General features: G+C 44.7%; 1 protein-coding gene and 1 pseudogene across 4 annotated transcripts; one reads left to right on the forward strand and one right to left on the reverse strand.

Moving 5' to 3' along the window:
• Nucleotides 1–967: 967 nt before the first annotated feature.
• Nucleotides 968–24,913, forward strand: ZNF180 (zinc finger protein 180). Of its 4 annotated transcripts, XM_060130109.1 has the most exons (6): nt 968–1,208; nt 1,750–2,012; nt 4,101–4,190; nt 16,695–16,769; nt 21,448–21,574; nt 22,714–24,913. In XM_060130109.1, exons 3-6 carry the CDS (start codon nt 4,140–4,142, stop codon nt 24,459–24,461), a joined length of 2,001 nt encoding a protein of 666 aa, XP_059986092.1. In that variant the 5' UTR covers nt 968–1,208; nt 1,750–2,012; nt 4,101–4,139; the 3' UTR covers nt 24,462–24,913. The 4 variants fall into 4 exon arrangements, with proteins under 4 accessions (XP_059986092.1, XP_059986091.1, XP_059986094.1 ...); XM_060130108.1 differs by lacking the exon at nt 1,750–2,012; XM_060130110.1 differs by lacking the exons at nt 968–1,208; nt 1,750–2,012 and adding an exon at nt 3,191–3,674.
• LOC132510145 (tigger transposable element-derived protein 1-like) lies at nt 7,232–14,225 on the reverse strand (annotated as a pseudogene).
• Nucleotides 24,914–26,896: the final 1,983 nt, after the last annotated feature.

Raw genomic sequence — 26,896 nt, forward strand, 5'->3', positions numbered from 1 at the left:
TCCCTTATGGAGTGCACGGTCTCGTGGTGAAGGCAGATAGACAACAGACCAAAAACAAAACAAAACCGACAACAACAAAACACCTAAAATATATTCTACGTTAGTGAGAAGTTCTTTAGGGAAAAAAATAACGGTGGGGGGAGGAGGGAGTACGTGGGGAGTGCAGAGTGGGTTTGCAAGTCTACAGTGGTTGGTGGGGGAAATGCCTCAAGAGGTGACATTCGCCTAACGACCAGACGGTGGGGGAATCCTCAGAGGAAGAGCTTGCCAGGCAGCATGGCTAAGGTCCTGAAGTGGGAGCCTCCTGGAGTTGTTGGAGAAAGTGTAAAGGCCAGCGTGACTGGAACTGAGCCAGGAAAACGCTCAGGAGATGAAGAGAAAAGAGGAGGGGTGGGGAACAGATCCTTAAGTCCTTATAGGTAGGGGGAAAAAAACCCTCAATTTAAAAAAAAAAAGGATTCTTACTATTTTATTATTATTGACTACAAAAACATTTCAGACTCTTGAAGGGCTTGACAGGAGCTCCCTGGACTGTATAACGGGTTTGTAGCAACTATCTTTGCCCACAAGGACCAAAGGAGATGGTGGGCGCAAAGCGCTTGACAAAGGCAGCAGGCGCCCAGGAGGGTCCCCGCCGTTTCTCTCCGGATCCCGTTTTCACTGTCACTCCTGGACGTCAAGTCGAGCCCAGGGCCGGCCTTTCCCAAGCCAGCCACTCCCCACGCATCGGTGTCTTGGCCTCGGCCTCCGATCTGGCTTCTCGTCTCGGCGCCCCACAAAAACTCGGACACGCACACTCTCAGACCCCAGCCGGACGGACCCCAACCCTAACCCTCTCTTCCTGTGTTGCCGCGTCCGGGAGTCCACCTTCCCTGAGGAGCTGGAACCCCGCCCGCGCCGCCGAGCCTTCTGGGAATTGTAGTCCAGACTCGCCGAGCCCAAACGTACTTCCGGGTTCGGCCAGAAGCGCAGCCATTGTCCCGCGCGCGGACGTTTTTTGTCACCGCGCACCTCGGCCCTTCCGAGGTTAAGCCCAGTGGCCCTGCGGATGCCGACTAGGGGAGGGGACAGAAGTAGCTTAACCCGAGTCTGTCGTGTGCAGCATCGGGGCAGAGAGTTGCTTAACCGAGCTTGTCTTGCCGTAGAGCCGTGCTGGGCAGCGAGGCTGGGACAGGCCCTGCCTGGTCCTCGACCCGGTGGACGCCCAGGTTGGTGAGGGGCGGGGCAACGCCGGTGTCCCGTGCGCGCATGCGCAGGGTCTAGGCGGGCCGCTGGGATGGCGAGTGTGGGTGGGCGATCTGGGACCTGCGTGGGCGGTGCTTCAGCTTCGGGTCACAGAAGCTGGTGGTGATACTAGGGCAGCTGCAGATCACGGGACTGTGCTCTGCGCACGTGTGCGGGTACCTGGTCGGGTGTTGCTCTTAGGATGCTCTGGGGAAGCCCAGGTTGGTGGAAGACAGGCTATATGCATGGGTGTGGGGGAAGATCCTGAGAACCCCTCCTCTCCCTCATCCAAGGCTGGAGGAGCTGAGAACGACTGGGTGATGATGTGCCCAGTTGCAGATTCTGGTTCTCGGAGGAGAGGGGCTCTGTCATTATTCCTATACTCTTGAGCAGGTGTTTGAGCAGGAAACACGAGATGGGAGGTGAGATTCTGGGTAGTTGACTCTAGGACCCTGGAGCAGACACCACTCTTTTTGCAGACCTGGGGGCGCCCTGGGTAGTGGACAGACTAAGTGGGAGTTGCAGTTTCTTGTTTTAGGAGAGGCAGCGCTACTTCAGCGACCCCCCCTGCCCCCCCCGCCCCTCGCCGTGAGACTGGCTGATGGACTGCAGACTCCTAGGTTGACGGAGAGACCAGAGCCTAGAGGCAGGTTCTAAGCAGAGGGCTTCCTACACATGTTGGAGATGTCTGAATGGAAAGCAGGAACTTGGACCAGTGATCCTGGGACCCACGTTGGATAGTGCAGAGTCCTAGGACATTCAAGTTTGCTGAAGACACTGGGTGGCAGGTACAGATTCGGAGCCCAGGAATGACAAGCTGCAGCCGCTGCCATCAGATTGACAGCTGTTTGGGAAGGAAGTGGGATGCGGCCAGCATGATTATGAAGCAGGTGTCCCCAGGACCTTTGCTCGGGCTGCCTAGCTTGCAGGCATGAGAATGCTCCAGGTGGTAGAGGAACAGAGTCTGGGCTGCAGATTTGGACCTGGAAGGGGCGGTATGCTAGGCGGCACCCAGGGGTTGACATTTGGGTTGGAGGAAGCAAAAGGACCCGGTTCCCATGGGAGCTGCTCTGTCGTGAGCTTGAGAACCCCCAGGCTGGTGAGTGCCCATGTCCTAGGCCTGATTCTGGAGTTCTCTGCTCCAGTTACTGTTTGGGTGTTCTGAAGCAATGGCGGTAAGCAGGCAGTGAGGCTGGGGACCTGAGAACCCTCACAGGGGCTGGTGGGTACTTGAGGTAGCCCAGGGAGGTTGAGGAACAGATTGGGAAATGCAGCTTCTCGTCTCAGGAGCGGGAACTTGCACAGTGCCCCGGGCTGGCCGAGGGCCCAGGTCCTGGACGCAGATTCTGGGTGTGAGCCTGCACTGCGTGCGTGGGTATGCCAGCAGGAGGAGGGAACCTCGATGGGTGGCCCCTGTGCGGTGGCTGCTGGAGTAGAGGCCTGAGGGCCCCAGTTTGGAGCTTTGGGTTCTGAACTTGGGAGGGCCAAGGCCGCGCTCTGCACATGCACTGGTATTTGGGCAGAATGGGCGCATGGGCAGTCCTAGGACCCTGGTGCTGCCTGAGGATGTCCAGGTGGGTGGAGGGAGTAGCTGCAGATTCTGGGCTGCAGAGGGGTAGGGCTGTGCCAGGTGCCTTCTGTGCACATGAGCAGGTACTTGGGTGAGAAAGGAGGAGCTGGAGGTGGGTATTAGAGGGCGCTTGGGTCTTTGTGCCCCTGGCACCCCACTCACAGCCTGATGATGCCCAGGTTGGTGGAGAGACAGGATCTCCCTGAGCTGCAGGGAGGAATCTGGGCAGGTGCGACTCAAGTAGGGGCCTGGGGAGGTTGGTGGGGGAAGCAGTTTGGGTGCGGGTTCGGGGTACAGCTGCATTGTGAACTCACCCTATACTGAGTGAGAATCCAGTGGGGCTGAGGGGTGGGTAAGAGGGAGAGATGGGGCAGGGATGGCGTGCGGAGGTGGGGGATTTGCTGTTCTAGTCTCCGACCCAGAAACATCGAGTTGGTACAAAGACAACTGAGGTCCACACTCTGGGCCTAGGAGGGGCTGGCAGGTGCTGGTGTTTGTCGGGCAGCCCCCGGCCCCATGCCGGCTTTGTTTCTGACTCAGGCCTGAGGACACCCAAGTTGGTGGAGGAGCCAGGTCAGAATTACAAATTCGGGGCCCAGGAAGATTTGGGGTAGGGGAGAATCTGGACTGGCGCTCTTCTGGTAGGAGCCCGCCCACCCTAGAGTGGTTGAGGGACCAGGTCCTGGGTGCAGCTGAGCTCTGTGCTTACACTTGGCCGTTTGAGCAGGAAGTGAGAGGCAATCCACCCGACAGGTGCTGGAGGGTCAGGCTTGTCGGTGGATCCTGGGAGGGGCGGGGCTACATCACGAACTTCATGCAATTAGTCACGCACGGAGGTTGAGCGTCAAGCCCAGAGCCCTGCTGTTTGCCTTGGGAGGAGGTGCTGATCTGGGGCTGCAGATTCAGGTTGGGGGTAGTGGGTGCACACCAGGGGGCCCTTGATGTGCTGGGTGTGTGTAGGGGTCCCAGGGTCCAGTGGGATAGAGAGGGACTGATTCGTGCTGCAGGTTTTGGTGATGGACGGAAGGCCGCACTTGGGCATGTGGTGGGCTTCCAGGTGGGTGGTCCAGAGGCCCCAGACAGTGGAGGAGCTGCAGGCTAGAGCTGCAGAGCCTTGGCCTGGGAGAGGAACTGAGGGACTCTAGGTGCGAGCACAGCTGTTCAGGCAGGAATCTATCTGGGCAGGAGCCTCTAGAAGCACAGTTGCCATGGGTACTGCATCCCGGAAGCAGAGACTAATCCAGGGAGGGGGGAGCCACAGTGGACCTGCACGAAGATGCTGTACTCAGGGCTTCTCCCCTTGCAGCTCGGGACCTCAGGCCCCTGCCCGTGCCTGGAGGAGAGCATGGAAGAGCGGGATGAGAAGCCCCCGGGACCCCTGAAGGCCAGCGCGCAGGTGAGTGGAGCTTCCCTTCCCTTGGGAGACCCAGAGCTTGTCCCCACCCATGCCCCACAGCCTGATCCCCTGGGTTTGGGACACTGTCCAGCTCTCTTTGCAGTGTTTTGGGGGCTTCTGGTCCCTCCCGATCAGCAGGCTTCTGACACACACGATACATTTTATGGGGCTCCCTGCATTTCCTCACCCTCTTAAGCCAAATAACTCTTTCTGGAAGGAATTTGGCATCCTGTATCCAAAGCCCTTAGCCAGCGACTCACAGCTTTGCTTGAGAATAAGCAATTGGAAAGAATGTTTGTGAACGTGCAATGCAAGAAGAGAGTTAAATGAATTCTAGTAAAAGACCATGAAATGGAATTCACTGTAGCCATTGATAGGATAAAAAGATATTTATGATCTACGTTAAGTAAACAGCATTTTGAAATGATTAAAAAAAGGATGTAGTTTGCGTGTGCATAGAAAATACATTATAGTATATCAGTTAACAAAGATTATCTGTAAGTTATGTTCCCAGTGACTTTATGTTTTTATTTACTTATCTATACTTTTGTACTTCTGTACAACACATTTTAAGGTTAGGAAATTAATGATTTAAAGCATTTTCTTTGAGAAAATTTCATTTCTTAAAGATGTTAAATTAGAATTTCACCCTTCCCTTCCTGGACAGTTCAATCCTGAAGCTATTAGGTGGGGCAGAGCCAGGTAGACGTCTGCAGTTGAGGGAGGGCTGCCTGCTGTGGGGCGGCACAGCCTCATCAGGGTGATGAGGGCATCCGTGTGTCAGGGTGTCAGTGACCCAGTGGGGTGAGGTAAGTGTCCACACGGAGGAGGAGGTTCTGGTTTGGGGTGACACGGTCAGCACAGGTGAGAAGAGCATCCAGAGAGGGGATGCCCCGGTGTGGGCAGCCCAAGTGCAGTGAGGGTGTCCACGCAAGGGGTGGTCCAGCTTAGGGTGTCCAAGCCAGAGCCGGGTGAGACGGGCACCCGTGTTGGAGGTGGGGTGCATCCTGATGTGGCGTATCACAGGCTGAGCAGGTTGAGGGCATCTGCATGTGAGAGTGACTCGACGTGGAATATCAGCTCAGACGAGGGCATCCACACGGAGTCCAAGCCCAAGTGACTCGAGAGTGAGTCCCTGAGAAGAGGCCACCTGGCCTGCAGAGCCAGAGCCCAGGCAGGGTGACGAGGGCCCCTTGGCAGAGGCCGGCCCCACGTGGGGCAGCAGAGCCCAGGTGGGCCGAGGAGAACTGTGTAGGAGAGGCAGTGGCGGTGGAAATGGGAGATTAGTTACTTACAGGGGGGTCAGTCAGATAAACAGATCAAATAAGGGTCGTGGTGAAACCGCTAGGTGGCGTTTTGTGGGGGCTTCTTGGAGCTCCAGTTCTTTATGTCTCAGCGCAGAAAGAATTCAGCGAGAGGCAAAGTTAAGAGAGGAGGAGTGATTTATTAGAACAGGACGCTTGTGAGGCTTACAGGTGGGCAGGCAAGAGGGTGCCGTGCCCCCCAAATTTAGTGGGCTACAGTTTTATAATCAAAGGAAAAGTGGGGAGGGGGAAAAGACCACCTTCTTCCTCATTCTTGAGTAGATCTCATGCTTCCATCATCAGTTCTTCCTCTGTGTCGGGCAGGGGAGTTTTCTTGTCCCTACATGGTCAAGCCGGGTCTGTCACGGCGCAGTGGAAATGAGCAAAAAGGCGGTACATATGCTAAAAATAGTAAATCATCTCAGGTTTTAGTATAATGCCACCTTTCCCTCATATTTTTGTTTTTAGTGCACACAGAGGAGCATGTCCTAGGAATCATTAACTTACTGAGCTCACTGGGCAGGATGTGGGTCTATGCCACCATTGTTTTATTGTTTGGGGGCATGTCTCATGCTTCTGTTGCATGGTTTTGTTGCTAAGCGAGCCCGCTTGGTTTTGTGGTTAAGCAAACCTGTTTTCTTGAGTGATCATTAACTTACAGGGGTCTCCCATACTTCTTTCTTTAGTTACAATCCCCTAGTGGCATTAACTATTTAATTACCTACTTTGTCCCTTTACTCTGTCCTTATCAGTCAGTGGGAGGCAGGGTTCTCGCCGTCAGCTGTGGAAAGAGAGGACTTTGGAATGAACTTGGTGGTGATCAGTGGAATTGGAGGTATTGGGGTGGCTCCTGGTTTTCAGTAGATGCAGATGTAGAAATACGTACAGACGTTGTGTGCCTCTGTGTGTGTGTGTGTGTGTGTGTGTGTACACACAGATATACACATACGTATTCCCTGTCTCTGTCCACTGTGAGGGCCTGAGAGCAGTGACATTCTGATACCAGTGTGCACCCCTAGTGCCCCGATCTCAACTTCTAAATATGCCACAGGTTTTATGAGTTTACTGTTAATGGGTATTTAGTGTTCAGTTTGTTGCTGTTATAGGCAGCACTGCTATAAATGTTTTTGATTATGTAAATGATTCCTTGTACACATACACAAGAGTTTCAGAGAGAGAAGTTAGGCAAATATAAATTTACATAAATTTGCATTCACATCTTTATCAAAAGTACAGGTAAAATGAGTTTTGCTGTGACCATCGGTATTGTACTTTAAGCCAGTAACTTCAAGTGTTTTCTGGGAATCCTAATGGTCCTTTCACCATCTCCTTCTATGTTATACAACTGAATTAGCAATCTACTCATGATGATTTTTACTTTCATCAAATATTTATTGATGGACTAACCAATGTAAGGCCCTGTGTGAGGTGCTGGGGAGAAAGATAGGCTCTCACAGACAGGCTACATAGATAGAAAAAGCAAAAACATCTTCCTTCTTGTATTAGTTATCTCCGGTTGCATCTCTCAAACTTAGCAGCTTAAAGCAACCAACATTTTTTATCTCGCACAGTATCTGAGGGTCAGGAATCTGGGAGCAGCGTATCGGGGTGTTTCTGGCACTCGGGGTCCCTGGTGCGGCTGCAGTAAGTTGCTGGCTGGGGCTGCTGCCTCTGGAAGGCTTGCGTGGGTAGGGGATCCACTTGCAAGCTCACTCATGTGGCTGTTGGCGAGAGGCCTCAGTCCCACATCACGTAGACCTCTCCCCAGGGCTGCTCACAGCACAGCAGCTGGTTTCTCCCAGAGCAAATGATCTGAGAGAGACGAGAGAGAGAGAGAGAGAGAGAGAGAGAGAGAGAGAGAGAGAGAGAGAGAGAGAGAGAGAGAGGAAGGGGGGGAGGGGAGCGGGAGCTTGCACACAGCCAAGATGGAAGCCACCGTGTCTTTTATCATTTGATCTCAGAATGACACACCATCTCTTCTTCTGTAGTCTGTTGGTCGCACAGACCTACCCTGGTACCAGGTGGGCAAGGACTACATAAGGCTGTGAATACCAGGAGGCGCGGCGGTCACCGGGGGCCACCTTGGAGGCTGGCTTCCACACTTCTCAACTCTGAACGGCCTCTAGTTCATTTTAATCGCTATCAGAAGACGCACGGGTGCTTTGGGCCTGGAGACGGTAAGGAGAGCCCTGGCAGGGAGAGACAACCAGGGAGCCCAAGTCTTGGCTCTGAATGAGGGACACTCAAGGAGAGACTGTATTGGGACATCACCTGAGAGGTTTCAGTGACTTACATACCTGGAGGTAACTCGGCCTTGAGGCGACTCTGAACCCTGCCTGCCTTCAGGGTCCGGCCAAGGTGGTAGCGGAGCCTCGCTTGTTCCCTGTCAGTTTCAGCATCAGAGCCGGGCAGGTTGTTGATGAGTTAGTGACCCCGTGCTGGAGGGTCTGTTCTGTCCATCTGAGGAAAGTTGAGAATTTTCATAGGTAATGGTGTGGGATGGGAGAGAGAACTTTCTTGTGCATGAGCACTAGCGAGACCCTCCGGTCAGGAGGGTCTCTGAGAAAATCAGGCAGGGGAACCTTCAGCTTTTGGTTTGAATAGGGGTTGCTTTTACTCCCTCTCAAATTAGTAATTAAGAAACTCTGTGCCCTCCAAATGGACCCTGTACATCACTTCCCTTGAGCCGAAATGTGAACTCTGCCCTACATCTCCTGTGGGCCATAAGAGAAATTAACACACCAAGGAGGGAAATTCTCCTAGTGCGATGCCTATTAGAGTTAATATCCTGAACCTCCTCACAGATGTACAAATACAAAGCTTGGAGAATTGAGTTCAGTAATCATTCTGTGATTTGACTGGAAGCTTTTTTTCCCCCAAGAACCACCCCCCGCCCCCTGAGTTAGGTATGTTTGGTCAACTCTGTTTACAGGAGAGCCAGTAGCAAATAGTCCTAGGACTGATTTGAGCAAGGGTTCACTGTGAAGGGGACAGGCCACTCCATGAGGGCTGTGCTTGTCTCTCTTCCTCGGCCCTGGATCACACATGTTTCCACCCATGTCGCAGAGAGAACGGTTATTATCTCTTGCCTGTAACTCTTCTCCACGTGGAAGTCAACAGGCTATAATTCCTATTCCAATTCTGTAAAGTACACAAAGAAAAAGGAAACCGTTTCTTCATTACATGGAGAGGTGATTGTTGAACAAAAGGGAGACTTTTTAAAATGCTCCAGAAGGACATTATACTAAGTGAAATAAGCCAGACCCAGAAAGGCAAATACTGCATGAGCTCACTTATGTGTGGAACCTAAAAGAGTCCAACTCGTAGAAGCAGAGAGTACAGTGGTGGTTGCCAGGCAGTGGGGGAAATGGGAAGATGTTGGTTAGATGTTGCAAAGGGTCAGTTACGTGGGATGAGTAAGTCCTGGGGAATCTAATGTACAGCATGGTGACTAAAGTTAACAATATTGTATTGTGTCCTCGAAATTTGCTGAGAGTTGATCTTAAGTGTTCTGACCATATGAAAAAACTCGTAACTATGTACAATTTTTATTTGTCAGGTATACCTCAATAAAGTTGTAGAATAAAATAAATTGTAAATAGTGAAAAAGAATAATAATAAAAATGCTCCAGAGCACACAGAAGTGGGAGTAAAGGCTTTTCATTCCAGTTATATATCCAAAACCGTGTGCTTATATCTAGCCTTGTCACATTCAGACCACTCATGTTGTGCTCCTGGTCGGTACTGAGGAGAATACAAAGGTGAAAAATATACAGTTCTTTACAGTTTAGGATTTATGACCCAGGTATATAGACATGGAATTAATTCGAGGAGAATGATTTTACTGGTACAGTTAGGGTCCAATAAAAACAGCTAAGAAACTAAGGGAAGAAGAGACAAGACTTTGTGCTATCTGGGAAGGCTTCATGGAAGAGGCGGCATTTGCTCTGGAGCTTGAATGATCAGATTTTGAGCGATGGGGCCATGGAAAGGGGAGGAGTTCACATCAGGCAATCAGTGTTTGGACCATCTCTGGTGAACTCCATGGACTTCAATGAGTTTACGAAACTTTATTACCATTTATTTCTGTGGGGGTAAAATTGACATGTCACTCCCTTCTTCAAAAGAGTTTAGATAATTGTGTGAGATAGTCTGTGTTGAAGTACTTTGTGTGTTGTTAAACACACTAGCAAATGATAGGTATTATCTGAAGGAAACTGCAGGAGCTAAGATGTAAATACAGGAGACATTCCTAAAATGGTTGGTAATCCGAAGTGGATAGAAGGAGTGGGTGGGTGTAGGGGTGTGTGTGTGTGTGTGTGTGTGTGTGTACATACTTTTGAGACAACACAGTTGTTTTGTTTTGTTTCTTTGGCCGCACTGTGCAGTATGCAGGATTCTAGTTCCCTGACCAGGGATCGAACCCAGGCCTCCTGCATTGGGAGCGTTGGAGTCTTAACCACTGGACTGCCAGCGAAGTCCCGACAACATGGTTTTTGAACATTTAGTTTGAGAGAGTAAGTTGGGGGTAGGTTCTGGAGGCTGATGCTTTTTCTGAGAAGAAAGGGCGCCCAACAGAGGTTTCTTCTAACCAGAGGAGGGACTTGAACTCAGCAAGGACTTGGTGCCTTTGGGGACCAAAGGACAGTGTGAAGGCTCAGGTAGCACATTCCGTGTGGTTGTTTTACTGTCAACACACGTTTGTGAAGTGGCTACCATGTGTCAGTACAGTCGGTCCTCCATATCCTAGGGTTCTGCAGATTCAACCAACCCAGGATCAAAAAAAAATTTTTTTAATCCCCAAAAGTTCCAAGAAACAAAACTTGAATTTGTTGCTTGCCTGGCAACTCTTTCCATCACGTTTGCGTGGCATTTACATAGCACTGACATTGAATGGGGTATTATGAGTAATCTAGAGATGATTTAAAGTAGATGGGAGGATGTATGTTGGTTATATGCAAGTGCTGCGCCATTCTTATATAAGGGACTTGAGCATCAGTGGATTTTGGTATCAGTGGGGGTCCTGGAACCCCCCCCCCCCAGGACACTGAGTGATGACTGTGCTGATTGAAGCACAATGGAACCATGGTAAATAGGAGAGAGGAGAGCTCAGCTCTTATGGAACCCACTCTAGTGGAAGTTGGATTTTTTAAAAAAGGCATAAATATATGTGTGATGCAAAGAAATGAAAGCAAAGTGGCGGAATTGACTTATGGGCTGGTGGCAGGGAAGGACATTTGGTGCAGAGAAGACCGTGAGCAGACGTGATCTCCCTTTTTTCCTTGTGAAAACTTTTAAATCAAAAGATGTTGAAAACAGTTTTGATTAAAGAGAAGGTGCATCCGTATTCCCGAAGTAAAATTGTTTTAGCAGTTGTGGCAGATAAGGAGCATTTTGGGGTTTTGTCTTTACTAGCACCTCCTGAGTTAGAAACATGAAGTCTTTCAGTTCTTGGCTTTGTTTCTTAACTGGTCTTAAATGTTAAAAACAAACAGAAAACGTGAAAGATTATGTAATAATTTAAAATACAGTCCAGTGTTTCTAGGTTTTCCTTTCTTGAGAAACTTCTCATTTCCCAGGTAGTTTTAGGTTATAGGATGAGTTAACTTCTGGCCCTTAAGTTGTTAGAATTCAACGTCTGCCACTTTTGTAGCAAGAAAAGACAGCTTTAGTGGTGTCACACATTAGGAATGCGATTTCTCTTAGTAGCCGAGTTTCCATGATATTTGAGTCCGTTAGCAGTTTGGGGTCAAAACTTGTGGCTCCTTGGGGCTATCTGTAGTTTTGTTGTTGTTATTTTAGCCTTGTGAGTTAGATTTGTATGTTTTTGTTCCTTGGCCTTTGGAGCTATTTTGTAGTGCCCAGGCAGCCATGTTAAGGCAGTTTAACCATCCTGGCATTTGTACTCAACAGTAATGCAGGTAATTAGCAGTTAAGCTTTCACATTGGGCCACCTTTACATTGCAACAACTCCAGTTCATTAAATACTCAGCGTTACCCTTAGTACCTGCCCAGGAATTATAGAGAGGTGTTTTTAGGCTTGGAGAAATCCTTTTCTGACTTTAAGCTAGCTACTTTTCATGACCCTTCCCAATGCAATGGTGAAATTTTATCTAGGTTGGTAAGGGAGGGAAATTGGCACACCTGTGAAAAGTACAGTAGTTTATCTCCTTTTAGTTTATGATTGAGACTGAATGATAACTGAGTTATAATCAAGAATCAACAGTAAAATCATCCCTCGTATCCGAGAGGGATTGGTTCCAGGAGTCTCCATGTATACCAACATCCTCAGATGTGGTTACACATTCATGGATTCAACCAACCAAGGGTTGAGTAGTACTGTTCGTACTTATTGAAAGAAATTTACATATAAGTGGACCCGGGCAGTTCAAACCCATGTTGTTCACGGGTCAACCGTACTTATTTCTCAGTGTTTGAAGATTTAAGAAGGAACAAAGAAAAAAAAAAAAAAAAAAAAAAAAGAAGGAACAAAGTACACAGGCATACGCTGGAGATACTGCGGGTTCGGTTCCGGACCACCGCAGTAAAGTGAATATCGAAATAAAGCGAGTCATGTGAATTTTTTGGTTTCTCAGTGCGTGTAAAAGTGACGTTCACGCTATACTGTTGTCTCTTAAGTGTGCCAGAGCATTATGTCTAAAAAATGTACATACCTTAATTTAAAAGTACTTATTGCTAAAAAAATGCTAACCATCATCTGAGCCTTCAGCAAGTCATAGCTTGTTGCTGCTGGAGGGTCCTGCCTCACTGCTGGTGGCTGCTGACTGATCAGGGTGGTGGGCGCTGAAGGTTTGGGGAGCTGTGGCAATTTCTTAAAATAAGACAACGATGAAGTTTGCCTCATCCATTGACTCTTTCTTTCTCGAACAGTATTTCCGTGGCATGGAGTGCTGTTTAGTAGCATTTACCCACAGTAGAACTTCCTTCAAAATTGGAGTCAGTTCTCTCAAACCCCGCTGCTGCTTTATCAACTACGTTTATGTCATATTCTAAATCCTTTGTTGTCATTTCAGCAATATTCTCAGCATCTTCACTGGGAATAGATTCCAACGCAGGAAACCACTTCCTCTCCTCATCCATAAGAAACAACTCCTCATTCATTAAAGTTTTTCCATGAGATTGCAGCAATGCAGTCACATCTCCCGGCTCCACTTCTAATTCTAGTTCTCTTGCTGTTTTCACTTCATCTGTGGTTACTTCTTCCACTGAAATCTTGAACCCCTCAAAGTCATCCATGAGGGTTAGAATCAGCTTCATCCAAACTCCTGTTAATTAGCAGGAACTCCTGTTAACATTAACTCCTGTTAATGTTGGTATTTTGACCTCTTCCCATGAATCACGAATGTTCTTAATGGCATCTGGAATGGTGAATCCTTCCCAGGATGTTTTCAATTGACTTTCTCCAGATCCACCAGAGGAATCACTATCTATGGCAGCTATAACCTTATGAAATGCATTTCTCAAATAATAAGACTTGACAGTTGAAATGATTGCTTGCTTCATGGGCTGCAGAATGGATGTTGTGCTAGCAGGCATCAAAACATTAATCTCATCGTACATCTCCATCAGAGCTCTCAGGTGAGCAGTAATTTTTTTTTTTTTTTTTTTTTGCGGTACGCGGGCCTCTCACTGCCGTGGCCTCTCCCGTTGCGGAGCACAGGCTCCGGACGCGCAGGCTCAGCGGCCATGGCTCACGGGCCCAGCCGCTCCGCGGCATGTGGGATCTTCCCAGACCGGGGCACAAACCCATGTGCCCTGCATCGGCAGGCGGACTCTCAACCACTGTGCCACCAAGGAAGCCCAGCAGTAACATTTTGAAAAGAATCTTTTCTTCTGAGCAATAGGTCTCAACAGCGGGCTTAAACTATTTGGTAAACTATGTTGTAAACAGATGTGCTGTCATCCAAGCTTTGTTCTTCCATTTATAGAGCACAAGTAGAGTAGATTTAACATAATTCTTAAGGGCCCTACGATTTTCAGAATGGTAAATGAGCATTGGCTTTAACTTAGTCACCAGCTGCCTTAGCCCATAACCAGAGAGTCAGTCTGTCCTTTGAAGCTCTGAAGCCAGGCATTGACTTTTCCTCTCTAGCTATGAAAGTCCTAGATGGCATCTTCTTCCAACCTAAGGCTGTTTTGTGTACATTGAAACATTGAAAATCTGTTGTTTAGTGTAGCCTCCTTCATGAATTACTGAGCTAGATCTTCTGGGTAACTTGCTGCAGCTTCTCCATCAGCACTTGCTGCTTCACTTTGCACCTTTAGGTTACGGAGGCGGCTTCTTTCCTTAAACCTCAAGAACCAACCTCTGCTGGCTTCAGACTTCTCTTCTGCAACTTCCTCACCTCTCTCAGCCTTCACAGAATTCAAGAGAGTTAGGGCCTTGCTCTGGAGGAGGCTTTCGCTGAAGGGAACGTTGTGGTTGGTTTGATCTTCTGTCCAGCTCACTCACACTTTCTCCATATCAGCAATAAAACTGTTTCTCTTTCTTGTCATTCGCGTGTTCACTGGAGTAGCACTTTTCATTTCCTTCAAGAACTTTTCCTTTGCATTCACACCTTGGCTGACTGTTCGGCGCAAGAGGCCTAGCTTTCAGCCCGTCTCAGCTTTCGACCTGCCTTCCTCACTAAGCTTAATCCTTTCTGGCTTTTGATTTAAAGTGAGAGATGTACGTATGACTCTTCTTTTCACTTGACCACTTAGAGGCCATTGTAGGGTTATTAACTGGCCTAATTAAATATTGTTGTGTCCCAGGGAATAAGGAGTCCTGAGGAGAGGGAGAGAGACGGAGGAAGGGCTGGTCAGTGGAGAAGTCAGAATATACACAACATTTATGGGTTAAATTTGCCCTCTTATTTGGACACAGTTTGTGACACCTCAAAACAATTACAATAGTAACATCAAAGATCACTGATCACAGATCACCATGACAAGTATAATAATAATGCAGAAGTTTGAAATATTTTGAGAATTAGCAAACTGTGACACATAGACATAAAGTGGGCAAATGCTATTTGGAACATGGCACCAATAGACTTGGTATCTGTGAAGCGCAGTAAAGTGCAATGAAATGAGGTATGCCGGGGGAATTCCCTGGCAGTCCAGTGGTTAGGACTGTACCTTCACTGCTGAGGGCGTGGGTTCAATCCCTGGTTGGGGAACTAAGATCCTGCAAGCCGTGGCGAGGCCAAAAAAAAAAAAAAAAAGAGTATTCCTGTCCTTGAACAGAATGTCATTTGACAGGATGAGTCATTGTACTCAGTAGTAAAAACTTCAGGAAGAAAAAAAAAAACTTCGGGAAGCCACAAAGAAATTATCTTGTTTCAGAGTGAATTTTTCAAGAGGGAAACATTTGTTGCTGTTTGGTAAATATTGAATTAAGGAAAAGAAATGTCATTAAAAAATGGATACCATGTTGAAACACAGACTGTAAACCTGCACCTCAATTCTGCTTTTCCAAAATATAACTGCTTTTAATGCTTTTGAGACTGTCCTTCCGGACTTTTCTGGGCATGTTTATATTTTATAAAAATTTATTCATGGTCTATATACGGTTCTTAATTTTTTCACTCCACAATATATTATAGACATCTTTCTGTCCTTTATATGCATCAATCCATGCAAATCTATCTTTTCTTCTCTTGGCTACTAAATAATATTCAGTTATCTGGATGAAGCACAATTTATTTAACCAGGCACTTACTGATGGACACTTAATCTCCCCTCCCATTTTTGCTATGATAATGTAACTCTTTAATGAGATTTCTTGTACATACATCTAAGTGTTCTTTCTTTCCTTCTTTCTCTCTTTCCTTCCTTCCTTCCCTCCTTCCTTCCTTCCTTCCTTCCATGTGTTTTGCAGGATCTTAGTTCCCCGACCCGGGATTGAACCTGTGCCAGGGCAGTGAAAGTGCTGGGTCCTAACCACTGGACTGCCAGGGAAGTCCCTAAGTGTGCTTTCTGTTATTTCCTAAGGAAATACTATCAAGAAGACTTACTGGATATTACATTTTTAAAATATTGCCATTAGAAAAACAAAAATAAAAGCAAAGAGTATATGTAAAAATGGATGAAATCTGGATAAAGTCGGTACCTGAGTTAAAAATGTTGAACTGATATCAGTTTCCTGGTTTTGACAATGCACTGTGGTTACGTGTGATAGTATCATTGGGAGAAACTGGGTGAAGGGTACACAGGAACTCTCTCTGTTCTGTTTTTGTAAATTCTTGTGAGTCTTAAACTATTTCAAAATAAAATGTTATTTTAAGAAATATATTGCCAATCCAGGGAGCTTGTATCAACTTAAACTTCCACTAGGAGTATATGAAGCTCTTGACCCGTGGGCCACCAGGGCAGGAGCCATTAGCAACAGGCCGAAGAAACAGTCCATGTGGTTGGGATATTGGTTACATACAGGGCTTTGAGCAGATAAGTAAATATAAATAGGATAATGGGACACAGAGAAGGAAGATACAAATATAGAAAGTGGGAAGGCTAGAATTGTTGAATTGTAATTGGAATTATTGCTGTGAATTTAATGATCTCTAAGGTATAGAGGTGTCATAGAAATAGAGATGTGATTTTATCTGATTGAAAGAGATGAGCATCTTTTTGTATATTCACTGGCCATTTTATTTCTTCATAGTTGAGTTGCCTGTGCATTTTCCTTTGCCTATTTTTCTTTCTTTCTGATTCGGAGGAAATCTTAACAACATAGATTCTTATTGGTGGTGCCTTTATCGGTGACACTTTTTGCCAAACATTTTATGAAGTTAATTTGTTGATCTTTGTCTTTATCATTCTTTGGTCTTGCTGTATTACGTGTTATTTCCGTACAATTCCGTGATCTAGGAATTCAGGCAGGGGTTTAAGCTGGACAGTTCTTTTCTTCTGCATCGTGTCTGGGGTCACTCAGCTCCGTTCAGCTGGTAGCTGGGCTGGTCTGGAAGATGCACAAAGACATCATGCTGTTTCTGATGCCTCTTGCTCCTCCAGATGTCCCCTCTCTCTCTCCACATGCTCAGCTTGAGCTTACCAGTGGGAAGGAGCAGAAGTTTGGTAGGTGGGATGTGTTAAAACAGATGGCCTGTCAAATCCTAGCCAACTCACAGTGGGAGTTTTGAGCCATGGCTTAGCTCCCTGATTATTTTCCTTTTTCTCATCTGCTTTGCCTTCTCAGGACTGTCTCCTTCCTCAGGAGATTATCGTCAAGGTCGAGAGAGACGATGCCGGGTCACTGGCCGTTGCATCCCAGGTGAGTTGGACAGGGCCTCTGTCTTCACCTCGAGAAATGTGCATGGCTGGTGGGTGGCAGAAGCCACATTGAAGTGAGCTGGGAAGTGAGTAGAAAATGGGGAAATAGAGATAAGAGTGGGCAACTTTTTACGAAAAGTTGGTTATCTATAAAAGATTGAAGAGAGTGATAACTGCAAGGAAATCTGAGGTTGAGGGTTGTTGTCTTTTATCCCCTAAAGGTTTGAAAGGATTTGGCTCAGTTTAAATGGTTGCAGGAAAGAGTAAGTGAAGGAAAAGAAGTTAACGGTCAGGAGAGAGAGGAGATAAAACTATAAAGCAGAACTCACAGATACAGAGAACAAACTAGTGGTTACCAGTGTAGGGGGGTGCAGTAGAGGGGTGGAGGAGTGAGAGGTACAAAGTATTGGGAGTAAGATAGGCTCAAGGATGTATTCTACAACGCGGGGAATAGAGCCAATATGTTGTAATAACTGTAAATGGAAAGTAACGTTTCAAAATTGTATAAAAATTAAAAATAATTTTAAAAAGAAGACAAAAGCGATAAAGCAGAGTCCTTGATTAGTGCCAGGGGAATTAATTCAGAGCATATGTGAATGCATTAACTCTATTAGAGGAAGAAGGGCTCATATAAGAAAAATGAGGTTGAGGGAATTATCTGAAGGCTTGTGTTTTTCTCTGTGAACAGTCAGGTGAAATTATCTTTTGAGCATGTGGGTGGGACTTGGAATGGAGAGATGTTTGACTAGAGTAGAAAAGACTTAAAATAGTAATTTGGATTATGAGAGACAGACTGCTCCAGGAGGTATAATAGGGTTGCTGGACAGTCCGAAAAGCTCATTCTGAGATAGTGACTGTTTTAAAAATTTATTTATTTATCTGTTTATTGGCCGTGCCACACAGCTTGTGGGATCTTAGTTCCCCAACCAGGGATTGAACCCGGGGCCTCGGCAGTGAGAGCGCAGAGGGATTCCCGATAGTGACTGTTAATAATACTCTATTCAGCTGCTTTTGTGGATTTTCTTTCCCTGTGGCATTCTGTAACCTACTTTCCATGGAGAGCAGATTTGACATTCAGATTTGTTTAGTTTTTGTAGCCAGGTATATTCAGTGGAAGCCCCATAGGTCAGGGTAATATTTGAAAGAGAATTTTTGAATATATCAAATAGAAAGATTAAGATGAGTGATCCACAGGCTCTCACCTGAATAATGAAGATGGGAAAGAGAAAAGAGGATGCTAAACAGAAAGGAAAAGACTACAGACTGGAGGATAGTGATAGTAGATATTTTAGTAAAGGCCCCAAACCAGCAGAGAATGAGAGGAGTAAAGGGAGTGATTAAGCAAGTAAAGTGGAGAATTCTGATGTCGTAATGAAAGAGTGAGCGCTTCTGGGTGTGTGACTTGAGAGGTGGAGTACTTTATGGTGATTTCAAGATCTGGGGTCTCACACTAAGAATGAGGGGCTGGGAGTTGGGCTGGCCATATGAGTTGATGACTGAGAACATAGTCTGTGATGTTAGGGAAACTTGAGGTTGCATCCCAGTCACTAACCTTAGGCCTACGTGTTAATTTCTCCGACCTTCTAGCTCTTCATCTGAAAAATGTTGCTGCTAATGGTATTTTCTCACAAGGGGCCTTGTGAGAATTAAGTGAGTGATAATTTATGCAACATGCTTAGCACACTGCCTGATACCACATAGTAAGTGCTTCGTGAACGTCAGTTATTTTTATATTATTACCAGAGAACTCTACATGTGGATGCTATAGACTGCGCAAGAGGAGACAGTACACATTCTTGAATTAGCGGATAAATCCTGGGTATTATAAATCTTCAGTGGTTGGGGGCATGGGTGGCGTTCAAGAAGTTGGTACAACAAAGCTCCAAGAAGTGAGGTAAATGGCATGAATTTCAGGGTAACTGGGAGCACACACACCCTCCTCCCCCTCTGATGCTGAGACCCCTGGGATGGGAGAGCACGACCACCCTGAGCCTGTGAGGACTTCAGAGGAGGGAGTCCTCAGGGGGGAACTGTAGGTTTCTATTAACACAGGGATGTAGAGAGAATATTTGGTGAAGATGTAGGATTTCTTTTTTTTTTTTTTTTGCTGTGCTGGGTCTTTGTTGCTGCATGCGGGCTTTCTGTAGTTGCGGTGTGCGGGCTTCTCATTGAGGTGGCTTCTATTGTTGTGGAGCATGGGCTCTAGGTGTGTGGGCTTCAGTAGTTGCAGCGTGTGGGCCCTAGAGCGTGCGGGCTTCAGTAGTTGTGGTGCATGGGGTCAGTAGTTGTGGCTCGTGGGCTCTAGAGAGCAGGCTCAGTAGTTGTGGCGCACGGGCTTAGTTGCTCCACAGCATGTGGGATCTTCCGGGACGAGGGCTGGAACCCATGTCCCCTGCATTGGCAGGCGGATTCTTATCCACTGCGCCACCAGGGAAATTCCGGATTTCATTATTATAGAAGAAGAGTTCCCAAGGGCACAGTTGAAGGGTTTGGGAAGAAATTTTGAGGACTTGGGTGTAGGGGACAGGTGAGAAGAAGAATAGAATAGGAGGGATAGAAGTTCAGAAACAGCCAGTATCCACACGCTGAAGGACCTTTTCAAATGGGTATGTGATGGGCCTTGTGAGATTCAGGTGAGAGGAAAGGATTTCCGTCAGAATTTGAACCAGGATTATTTTGATATATTACAGAGTCTACTGATATACTGTTGATTCACTTACTGAAATAATTTACCAAATATATAGTCAGTCTATACTACACACCAACACTGTACTAAGCTCTGGAGTTACTGCCCTCATGGATTACAGCCTAGTGACAAAGATGACCATTATGCAAATGATAAGAAAGCATCGTGAGTCTTATGATAGAAATTCCTGGAGCTTTGAGAACATATAGCCTGGGGTGCAGTGGGGGGTGCTAATCAAGTCTAGTATTATTTATTTAACATTTGAAGAAGCTTGATATTAAAGGGACCTACATTAAACAGTGAAGGGGAGTGTTTATTAAAAGGAAGCATGTATTGGAGGTTGAAAAACAGTACGTATAGATCCATGTTCAACACGGGGCAGTTTGCAAGTGATATTTCTTTTCTTTTTTTTTAAGTATTAGATCAACGTTTTTATTAAGATCTTAAAAAAAATATGACAAAGAATAACACATATATTTGTAGGTTCTTCTGGCTGAACTTTCTCTTTCTTTAAACTGCTGCTTAAAAATATTTACCTAATTGTTATTACCTATAAACAACATTGTGGTTCTGATTATTTTCTTTGACTCAGTTCATCCTTGTAAGATCTTCAATCCTGAAGAAATGGCACAAAACGAATAATGAGAAATAACAAATGATATTTCTGAATCCCATTTTGGGGTAACTGTGAAAACCTTTGAGATTTTAGTGAAATTTATGGGCCACAACTTAGAAAAAGGTACAGCAGCATTTTGCATGGAGTTTCTTGGGATTCAGGGACTTCGTGTCCTATGCATGAACCACAGCTTAAGAGCACCCCATCTATTTAAAAAGCCTTGGCAAGTGGCATTTGACTTCTGTGGTTTTTGCTGCCTTTGGGTAAGGACAGATCACCTCCAGCACTTTTTTGGAACAAAATTCCTGCCCAAAAGTCTTAGAAGGAGGTTCTTTCCTGCTTAGAGGAGGCAGTCCAAGAGACCCCTTTTACATGGCAGTAATGACAGGCCCTATGGTGCAGCTCATAGTGTGGACAAAATAGAAATGTTTTCTGAAGACTTAAGAATTCAGGATAAAGGTTTCATTGGCTGTCACTTATTTTTTGAGGCTCCTCAAACCTAATCATCCTGATAATAATTCCCAGCCTTTGTTTTTTTTAGTAAACTCTGGTAATGGCTTTTCATATATCATCACAATTAATTCACTCAACAGCACAATGAATTGGGTATCATTAAGCCTAATAAATAGAAGTGGAATAAACTCACCATTAATAGACAGATGATCAGATTAGATATATTTTTAAAAAAAATTCAGACATAGGCTCTTAATAGATAAGAAAACCCACATCTCTTTTCCATATCCAATGCTCTAAACCTGTACATACTGCCTTTCATTAAGGCCCACATTTCATTTTCTGTCTCAGGCATCAGTAAAGCCTGTGTGCCAAATCTGGCCCGTCACCTGTTTTTTGAAAATAAAGTTTTATTGTAATACAGCCACATCCATTTGTTCATGTATTTTCTGTGGCTGCTTTCTTGCTATAGCAGCAGAGCTGAGTAGTTGTAATAGATAGAGACTGTATGGCTTGCCAAGCCTAAAATATTTGCTCTCTGACCTTTGAGACAAAAAGTTTGCTGACCCTGTTCTGTTAGTTTCTCGGGAATTTGGAGGGAATTCCTAAGTAGGAATTCTATATTCACCAATGCAAAAATCAGAATAAGCATTTTCTTTAAGGTCAACAAGAGAGAAAACAGTTTACATCAGTTCTTAGCTGGTGTTCTTCTTTGGGGTTATATAAATAGGTCCAGCATCCAAAACCCAAAGGGGCTCACCTAGAAGGTACCTGTATCCCTTGACTAGAATCCTTTGAACGTTGATCATCTCAGGACAATTTCCAGGCCATCAGGTTTTCTTTCTTCCACCTGTCAAACTTTTCCTCTGTGAACATTGGAAGGAAATGATACCCAACTGAGCAGGAATGTGTGTCCTGTTTTAGGAAGGAGTGAGCTTCCATAGAGTGACTGTGGACTTCACTCAGGAGGAAGAAGGCACTTTGAACCCTGCCCGGAGGACCCTGGACAGAGATGTGATCCTGGAGAACCGCAGGCACCTAGTCTCTTGGGGTAAGAGTACAGTCCCCTTTAATGAAGTCTATGTATTGAAATGATTTCTCATTTCCATTGATCAAGAGCTAGGGAATTCAGAGGCCAGAATGATTTTGGCCACACATAGATTGCATTTGTGCTTTTTATTCCCCAGTGAAGATTTAGTTTTAATTTGTAGGGTAGCAAAGGTACAGATTCTTGGGTTTGAGCTTATGCAGTCTTCTTGGCTCCTAAAGGCCAAGGACTGGGACCAAATTCTGCAGTGATTTTCTTTTGTCCCCAGCCCAAATACCCAAAGTCCTGTATCTTTCCCTATCAGCTTTTCAAACCAGATGCAGTCTCCTAGTTGGAACAAGGGGATAAGTATAAAAAGAGTTTCTCAACATGCATATCCAGGTGAGAAACAGACATTTGGGAGTCATTACAGGTGTAGAAGATTTGTTTGAAAAATCCCCATAGGGCATGCTGCATATTTCTCCATCTCCCACTCCTGGTGGACTTATACATCACCACTTTTTCCAAGTGTGCTTCATATTGCCTGGCCTAATAGCCACCAAGGCTTCTGTTTATGAGCTAATCTTCATCCTCTTTCACTTGAAACTAAAGGAATTCATGGGGCCATATTAGCTCCTAAAGCATTTAGGGAACCTGGGATAACAGTGCCCCCATTATTTTTTCCTGGTTCACGAAGTAGTTTGACCTTGTTTTACTAACAGACTGTGCTAGCAAGTTTCATGCCTCCAGAAATTTCTAGAAATGTAGACACTAATTTCTATTTCAGTGAACATATATCTAGCACTAAAGAAGGTAGAAAGGACCCTCTTTTTTTGCTAAGGATTGCAAAATTGTTTTGCAATTCTGTAGATTCTGCATAGGGGATCTTATTTTGGAATATGGAGATATTTGACATCTAAAGTCTTTTTATTCAGCAACACTAAGATTGAAATAGTTTCATATTAATGCCTTGTTACACTATTGGACTATGGTAGTTCTCTGCTTACTACTTCATCCCATCCTTTTGCTTTCTCAATTCATGTTATAGGTCCATAGCTAAAAACAAATCCACATATAATTGCATGCTTTCTTGTCAGCTTTTATTCCCCTATTCCAGCTCTAACATTTTTTTGGCTAGGGTGTTTTATTTTGCTTCCTTCCAGAGTCGGCAACTGCACTTGGAAGAAGAGAATCAACATCAAAGCAGAGCATTTTTGGTGATGAACCATCCCACAGAGTGAAGATAGAAAGGTTGACAAGAGATGATCCTTGGTTATCTTCATGTGAAGAAGTTCAGGATTGTAAGGAGCTTTTGGAGAAGCAACAGGAAAAACAAGAGAGACTTTTGAAGGAAGTGACATTCACTCACAGAACAGCTATTAGTCATGAGAGAGCCTGCAAAAGTGATGACCTTGAGGAGAAGCGTGGTCCAAATAACAGTCTTCTTTCACCACAGATGATGGTACCCATAAGAAACCATTTTCATAAACATGCTTCACATGTTAAAAAATTGCATTATAATTCTATGGTAAACACTCATCAGATGATTAATGATAGTGAGAAACTCTGTGAAAATAAAGAATGTGGAAACCTCCCCCAGAGCATTCATTTTTTTCAGTTTACAAAAGCTCAAACAGAAGATAAATCCTATGGATTTAGTGACAGTATTCAACACTTTAGCCATGATAAACCCCTAAATCTACATGAGAAAATACATGCACAAGGAAAATCCTTTGATTTTAAGGAACATGGGCAAGTTTTGAACCACAGCATATCCCATAATGAACAACAGAGAATCCCTGTTGAAGAGAGTCAGTATAAATGTAATAAAACCTCCCAGAGTTCATCCCTTGCTCAAAACATGAGAAATCATTCTGAAGAGAAACCCTTTGAATGTAATCAGTGTGGCAAATCCTTCAGCTGGAGCTCTCATCTTGTTGCACATCAGAGAACTCACACAGGGGAGAAACCTTATGAATGTAACGAGTGTGGGAAATCATTCAGCCGCAGCTCTCACCTCGTTTCCCATCAGAGAACTCATACTGGAGAGAAACCTTACAGATGCAATCAGTGTGGGAAATCCTTTAGCCAGAGCTATGTCCTTGTCGTGCATCAGAGAACTCATACTGGAGAGAAGCCTTATGAATGCAGTCAGTGTGGAAAGTCATTCAGGCAGAGCTACAAACTTATTGCACATCAAAGAACTCATACTGGAGAGAAGCCCTACGAATGTAATCAATGTGGGAAATCATTTATCCAGAGCTATAAGCTTATTGCCCATCAAAGAATTCATACTGGAGAAAAGCCCTATGAATGCAATCAATGTGGAAAGTCCTTTAGTCAAAGTTACAAACTTGTTGCGCATCAGAGGAGTCACACAGGAGAAAAACCCTTTGAATGTAATCAGTGTGGAAAATCCTTCAGCTGGAGTTCTCAACTGGTTGCACACCAAAGAACTCATACTGGAGAGAAACCCTACGAATGTAATGAGTGTGGGAAATCTTTCAACCGCAGTTCTCACCTTGTTATGCATCAGAGAACTCATACTGGAGAAAAACCCTATGAATGTAATCAGTGTGGGAAGTCCTTCAGCCAGAGTTATGTTCTTGTTGTACATCAGAGAACTCATACTGGAGAAAAGCCCTATGAGTGCAGTCAGTGTGGGAAATCCTTCAGGCAGAGTTCATGCCTTACTCAACATCAGAGAACTCATACTGGAGAGAAACCCTATGAATGTAACCAATGTGGAAAAACATTCAGCTTGAGTGCTCGACTTATTGTACATCAAAGAACTCATACTGGAGAGAAACCCTTTACATGTAATCAGTGTGGGAAAGCTTTCATTAATAGTTCTAAACTTATTAGGCATCAGGCAACTCATATTGAAGAGAAACCCTATGAATGTAACTAGTTTGGAAATCTTTCAGCCAGAGTATATCCCTCCCTCCTTCCCTCCTTCTCTCCCTCCCTCCCTCCTTCCCTTCCTCCCTCCCTTCAGCCCCTCATTTCCTCCTTCCCTCCTTCCATTCCTCCAGGATTACATGTATTGGAAAGAACTACTATGAAAACAATGTGTCTGGAAAAAGCTTTCAGTTAGCTCTCTGTTATTGTGTATCTGGAAATTTGTTCTGGGGAAGAAACAGAGAAAAACTATCACATATTTTACTTAACAGTTCCATGTTAAAAAATCAAACTTGGCCCTTATAACACATTCCCACAAAAGTAATAACTACTGGCGCTTTTCCTTGCAGAAAGCACTTCGACCTGACTTTGAGAGAATTACCGTTAAATGGGCAGTATGCTGTGGAGTGATTGCCAGTGAGGTGGACCTCTTTTCCAATAAAGAATAAATGAGAATGCTGATACTAGTGGGCTTGTTGTTGAGAAGGTTGGAAAATTGCTGTAGTTATTAGAACTTAGACTGGGAAACTGCATTTCAGTGTATCATTTTCCAACATGATTTCCCTAGCAGCTACTTAGTAATCAGTTTCATACAGCACTTTCTCTTATATGTGAAGATTTTGTAAAAATTAGGGAAATGGCTATGATATGAACTGAAAAATGCAGGGCAAGAGTATAGAACATTCATTTCTAGAACCATCATGATAAGATATTTGTGTTTGGATCAGGGTCTAAAGGGATTTTAGGTGTATCTGTTTTAATTTTAGGTTTATGCCTGTTTTTTTTTTGTGTATGCTTTTTAATAATACTAACAAATGATATGAGTAATAGTCAAAAAAGTACAAACATTTCCATCTCTTTGACCATTTAGGAAAGACCTGACAGTCAGATAGCAAAGATCCCTCAGGGTTCTGAGAGTTCCATTTGGATTAGCATGAACAGGTTACTCCTTAGGACTTAGATTCCCAGGAATGTTCCTCATTGAGAATAAAATATTTCCCTGTGAATGTGGAACTGGAAATTTAAGCCAGAGGCACTGAGAATGCATGGGCAGTATGGAGGGCATATGGGCTTTTTTTAACCCATATATCAAAAGCAGTATAAAGGAGCTTTATTTTTAAGGTGTTTTTTTTTTTCTCTCCCCTCATGTAGTATTGTCTTTTTTTCCTCTGGGATATGTTCCCTAATGTGAGAATCCGCTGAATGGGAAGGTACTGCCCTGGCTAAGTGCTTGCTATCTAAATTAAGCACACAAGAATGCTTTTAGTGAGGTAATATTTGTAGCTTCTCATTGGTTTTTTAGATTTGGTTCACAAGTCTTTCTGGCCTTTGCCCCTTATCATGAATTCTAATTCTGTGGATTGTCATGGACCTCTGATCCCAGAGAGTTATTGAAAAATAGGCTGAGAGTTGAACTGAGAGACCAGCGAATAGAGGCAAATTCCCTGGAGAAAGAAAAAAAAAAACAACTAAAGTGATATCTAATAGGGGTTACCCTTAGTAAATTCTGTCCCCAGGATATGACCCTAAGTGGATTCATCTCTATGAGGGTTAAGGCAGAGAGTGCAGCACACCTCACAGTGACTGAAGTTCTGGGGGAACAGTTGTTGACAGCTGGAAAACTGGCTGCCCACCCCAGGAGAATCTTCAGTCAGTCCATGAATGCACAGATAGAGGAAGAGAAGGGGTTCTCCGCGCACTGCCTTTGGGGGAGGACATAAAATTGTGAAAATGCTAATTTGGTAGTGGGACATGGTTAGGCTTCTTTTCCCCAAAATTATAGATAAAACCAATACCAGTGCTAGGTACAAGTGGATGATTTTCACTGAACATGTTGAATCTTACTTTGAAGACAGGAGACAGGAGACAGGATTGTACAAATGAGATTAAAGCCAACTGGGCTAAGAAGGAAGCCTGTGAAGATTTCAAGTTTTGGAAGGGGTTTATCTCAAAGTAATCTTTTTAGTGTTAAAAATATTTCATTGAAAATGAAATTGATAAAACTGCAAAGAATTTTGAAGTGAGTATGTGTGTGATTGTGTGTTTATTGGCCAGGTTGAATATGAGTCATCTGTGTGCACTAAGTCATAAGTATTACATCAGTTCCTAGGTGGTGAATTATGGTTGCCAAGTGTTTTGAAGTAGGGTAGATCCACTAAATAAACAAAAATGTTAATTTCATTATTTGCTCAGTAATTTCCCTCTGTAGGAAAGGTATTCTTTTAAAAAATGGTCGACCAATAATGAAGAGAAGTTAAAGTGACAGTGTGCTAAAAATACATAATTAAACCTCTGAACCTAAAATTTAGGTTTAAAAGGGGGAATCAGTAACTTGATTTTAATGACATATGTATGACACATATATAACCACATATGTCCCCTGCATAAAAATTTTTGTGTAAAATTCACAAAGTAAAATTGTACTTTGCCATAGCAAAATGTATA

This window comes from Lagenorhynchus albirostris, chromosome 19 (assembly GCF_949774975.1).
Source record: "Lagenorhynchus albirostris chromosome 19, mLagAlb1.1, whole genome shotgun sequence".
Lineage (NCBI taxonomy): Eukaryota > Metazoa > Chordata > Mammalia > Artiodactyla > Delphinidae > Lagenorhynchus > Lagenorhynchus albirostris.